Source organism: Eimeria mitis, genomic scaffold (assembly GCF_000499745.2).
Source record: "Eimeria mitis Houghton genomic scaffold, Emh_scaff2854, whole genome shotgun sequence".
Classification (NCBI taxonomy): Eukaryota; Apicomplexa; class Conoidasida; order Eucoccidiorida; family Eimeriidae; genus Eimeria; species Eimeria mitis.
The window spans coordinates 2,480-6,985 of NW_013571194.1; the positions used below are offsets into that span (position 1 = coordinate 2,480).

General features: G+C 44.8%; 1 protein-coding gene across 1 annotated transcript; it reads right to left on the minus strand.

Moving 5' to 3' along the window:
- Window positions 1-1,580: 1,580 nt before the first annotated feature.
- On the minus strand, window positions 1,581-2,544 carry EMH_0059560 (uncharacterized protein; the record flags this gene model as incomplete). The annotated part of the gene is made up of 3 exons (XM_013497694.1): window positions 1,581-1,918; window positions 2,028-2,060; window positions 2,448-2,544. The coding sequence occupies 3 exons, from the start codon at window positions 2,542-2,544 to the stop codon at window positions 1,581-1,583; spliced, it is 468 nt and encodes a 155-aa protein (XP_013353148.1).
- Between the last annotated feature and the right edge of the window lie 1,962 nt (window positions 2,545-4,506).

The following is a 4,506-nucleotide window of genomic DNA, read 5'->3' on the forward strand; positions in this document are numbered from 1 at the left end:
ATCGTTGATAGGGGGGAAATTGCATATTAGCTTTACCCTTCTCACAGAAAACGGTGACAGCCTCGCTTGGGTGTTGTTTGCCGCATTAAGTGAGAGAAAGTGATGCACAACCATCGGGAGTGTCCTAAAAAGAGCTAATCTGAAACAAAACTCAAAGTTATTTCTAGAGGAGTTTGAGGATCCTGCAGTATTTAAATTGTTGTTTCGCTGCCCGGTTTCTTCCCCTCCAGGCAGGGAGCGCTGCGCGTGAGTACGTTGTTGCTGTTGTTTTTTGCAACTGAAGTATGAATAAGTATTAAAGACACACCTGTGCTGAGCTCCTCCGGAGGAGATGGGCCGGCCTCAGAGTGCAAGGCACACAAGGCGCCAGCGACCAGAACTGCCAGGACCTTCAGGACCCCCATTTCAGGCGTTGGGAAACAATAAGAAGTTGCAATGAAGAAATAAACAACAAAAATAGGAAATGTTATAATATAAATAATTATATGAAGAGATCAATGAAACTCTCAACAGCTGAAACTTGCCGAGTCTCTCGCCGCGTGGGCAGTGGCCCATTTCAAGGCCGGTTCATCAGAGATGGACACCTCCTCAGATGCAGCACCGGCAATACAGCGATATTTGTCGCAACCCCCGTAATTTATTTATGAAAATTGAGAGTAAAAAATGAAGAAATTCATTTCTGGCGAGTGGAAATTCTAATAGTGCACCTCTGAAAGGTTTTTTCGCTGTGTCGGCGCTGCTATTCTCCTCTCCACCCGCGCCCCCCCCCCCATCCAAACAGCAGGTAACGGAGAGGCATTGAAAAAGACGTTCAGGAATTTCTCTCCCACAGAAACTAAATAAGAATGAGGAATAAACAGGGGGAAATGAAAAAGGAGCAACACACAAATAGAATAAATAACCATTTTGGTGTCGTTTTCTTTTTCAGCTGTTACTGTTTCAATCGGCAAAAGCAGAATGCCTCTTTTTTATTTCTTTGGAGGGATACAGCAGGAGCCGGCAATGACATTCCTAAGGTTTCGGCTGTTGTGATGAAAACTGGCTAAATCACAGGGCAAACACCTAAATATAAACGTCAATATATGTACGTATGAATGTTAGTCTGCATATTAGTACAAACATTCATACATATTGCATGGAGCACTGTGTCAAAATAAGCTGGAAATAATATGCAACGACTGTTGTTAACGCATAAGGCTAACCCTAACCGTAAACCGCAAAATGCCCTCTGCGACATTTCAGTCAGCCGGGTTAGTAACCACCTCACGATCCGCTCGATAAATGTATATAAGCTCAGTGTTAACTTATAGCTCGGTTGTTGTCAGGGATGACGGGAAAAGGAAGAATAGAGAGAACGAATGATATTGAAATGTTCATTGAGCCCAAATTCTGACAGACCGTTTGCGTCGGGGCCCCCAGCTGAGCACTTCAACTTCGGGGGGGAAATAGAAGAGGCGACTTTGCAAAGGAAGAGCAAAGGAAGTAGTCAGCAACAAGGAAAGGAAAGTATGTGTGTATGGAAGAGGCAGGTGGTACAGCAAGGCTTTTTGTGTGCGGTGTCTAATACATAGTCATTCGTTTTAGAACGACAAAAATGACAAAACAAGTGCAAAAGTAGCAGCCGTCAGATTCAACACAAGATAAGAGGCACCAGAAGGCTGGCCAAGTGCCGCAGTGCTTGTTGTTTCCGCGGTTGTTGTGGACGTTGATTCTGTTGCTGTTGGTGTTGTCGGTGCTTCTGTTGGTTTTGATGTTGTTGGTGCCTCCGTCGCTTCTGGTGTTGTTGGTGCCTCCGTTGCTTCTGTGCTTTCGCTTGATGATCCTGAGCCGTCACCATTGCGAGCTGTCCGTGGAGCTGGCGTGGATGTTACCGTAATATCGGTGCCGTCTAGAGTGTCAACTTCATTTTCAGTTTCAGCTGCAAAAAACGCATAAAACACATTTGTCAGGGCGAAGTGCAATTATGAGGCTTTTTTGTTTCTAATTTTGCTAGGTGTTTTGTGTTTGTATATATTGCACAATCGTACTTCTGTCGCCGTCGACGTGCTCCGTATGTTCGGCTGCAAGCAAGACAAACCATCAAATCACAAGAAACAGTCTGCAGGTGAGAAATGTGATTGACAAGGGGAAAATAGCTCTCACTAATTTAAGGCTACAAATAACACTCAAGGCTGCTCTTGCGTTTTGCTGCAGTGAGGGAAGGTGATGCCCCGCTATATGATATGTCTTGAAAAAATGTTGAGGAGGGTAAGTAGTGCTATGAGAGAAGGATCAAAGCAGTTTATAAGTGTGATTGAGGACTGCTTCTGCTCCATGCAGTATTGAAATTATTTTCCTTGCGTTTCTTTGCCTCGTTTTTCTCCTAGGCAGAAATTGCTGCCGGTGCTATCATAAGTGCTATTTGCTGTTTATTTTTGCAGTTGAAGTGTAAAGAAAACGAGACACACCTTCGTTCAAGTCTTGCGTAGGAGATACACTGGCCTCAGAGTGCAAGGCACACACGGCGGCAGCAGAGAGAACTGCCACGAACTTCAGAACCCCCATTCTAGGCCGCGGGAGACAAGAGGAAAGTTAAAATAGAAAGAAAAGATTTAAAACGTGAAATAATGCAATTTAAATGATTACATGAAAGCATCGATGCCACGCCAAGAGTGTGAAACCTCCCTTGTCGGTCTACCCGCGTGCAGGAGCCCGTTCAAGGCCTGCTGGTCGAAGCGGGGACCTCCGCAGAAACCGCAAAAATTAGACTGCAGCATTTGCTCTAAACCCTTTTATTTATTGAAAAAAACAAGAAGAACAGGGGGGAAAGTTCTCATAAAGCATATACGGAGGAGCTTCTCGACGGTTTCGGCTGCGTGTCAGCGCTGCAGCTCCTCCCCGAACCTCAGTTAACAAAATGGCGTTGAAAGAGGCTTCTAAAGTATCTCCCCTACACAATTTAAAAGTGGATGTATTTAGAACTGATTCTGAAACAAAGCGGCGGATGCCTCAATGATCATTCCGTGTACGAAGCTCAGTTATTGTCGCGGCTGAATTTGTAGGGGAGCTCGTTTGCAAATGAAAGGGAAGTAAACATGGGGAGATACACAAGGGAAAGAAAACGAGAAGCCCTTCGCATTTTAGTTTTTGTCGCTTCCAGCCATCGTTATTCCAGACAACAAATAGCAAATGTCTGTATTCCTGAGGTGAGTTGGCAGCGAAACCCAGGAACAGAATTTGCACACCTCTCGTGGTCGCTGCAGTGGCAACATTGTAAATGAAATGCCAAACACATAAACACGTATATAAACACATATTTCAGAAGATATACACCGAATATAGGCTGTAAATGAGCCACAAAGGGCTGTTGCTAAGGTACCAGCAGACACTCTCGAAGCTCCTGAAGCATCTCTTCTGCTATTTCTATGAATCAAGCGCTCTAATGACAAGCAGAGGACTTATCCGATTAATGTTTTCGTTGAAATGGATAGACTAGTTACCCGACATTTTGCGCTTATGACGAATTCAAAGTGAAAGTCAGCGCACCTTGCTGTGGTATTTTTTGCATGGTGATATTTCAACGATTGCTATGTGGTATACCTGGGGTAGTAAGATTTGCATTCGCCTGTAGCTCAACTGTCGCGGTACTGTCATGCGGGGGAAGAACAAACTACAATGGACGCTAATGAGATACTTACTGAGCCCACGAGCCTAGAGAACATAGGCAACGGGGCTCCGTGTTGGGTACTGTGGCTTCAAAGGGAAAATTAAGGAGAGATTCTAAGTGAACAAGAAGGAAACAAAGTTATCAGGAAAAGAAGCTAAGAATTTGCTTTGAAAAAAAGCAGAGTGTGCAGCAAGGGCTTTCCCAGTGCGTTTTGTAGTTCCTTTTCATTCGTTTTAGAATGACAAGAAGGACAGAACAGCTGCCAAGAGAGCAGCCGTCATACTCAACGGTGAAGAGGCGCCGGAAGGTTTGCCAACTTCCGCAGGAGTTGTTGTTTCTGCGGTTGTTGCGGAGGTTTCTGTTGAGGTGGCCGTTGTTCCTGTTGCTGTTGCTGTCGATGCTGTTGTTGTGGTTGTTGTTGCTTGTGTTGTCGTGGTCGGAGTTTCCGTGGATGTAGATGATGAATTTTGGCTGTCGTCCCTCGGGGTCACAGTTAGATCTTCAGATGCATCTGGTAAGTACGCAGGCAACACAATTACATACGAAGGTAGGTAAAGCACTGCTGCAGATGTTGTTTGCCTACATATTTCTATTTGCCTCGTGCTTATCTTTATTGTGCTATCGTACCTCTCCCTTCAAGGTTGGTATCCATCCTTGGACCTGCAAGCAACACAAGATACCGGAGCACAAGAGAAAGCCCAAAGGCGAATAGAAGTGATTGCCAAAGGAAGAATTGCCATCATCTTAACTTTACTCTGTTTGCATATAGCAGCGGAAACTTCCCTTGTGTATGGTTTGCTCCTTCCAGCGTGAGAAGGTAATCCACTTCTAGTTGGTATGGCTTAAAAACGCTCTTAGAT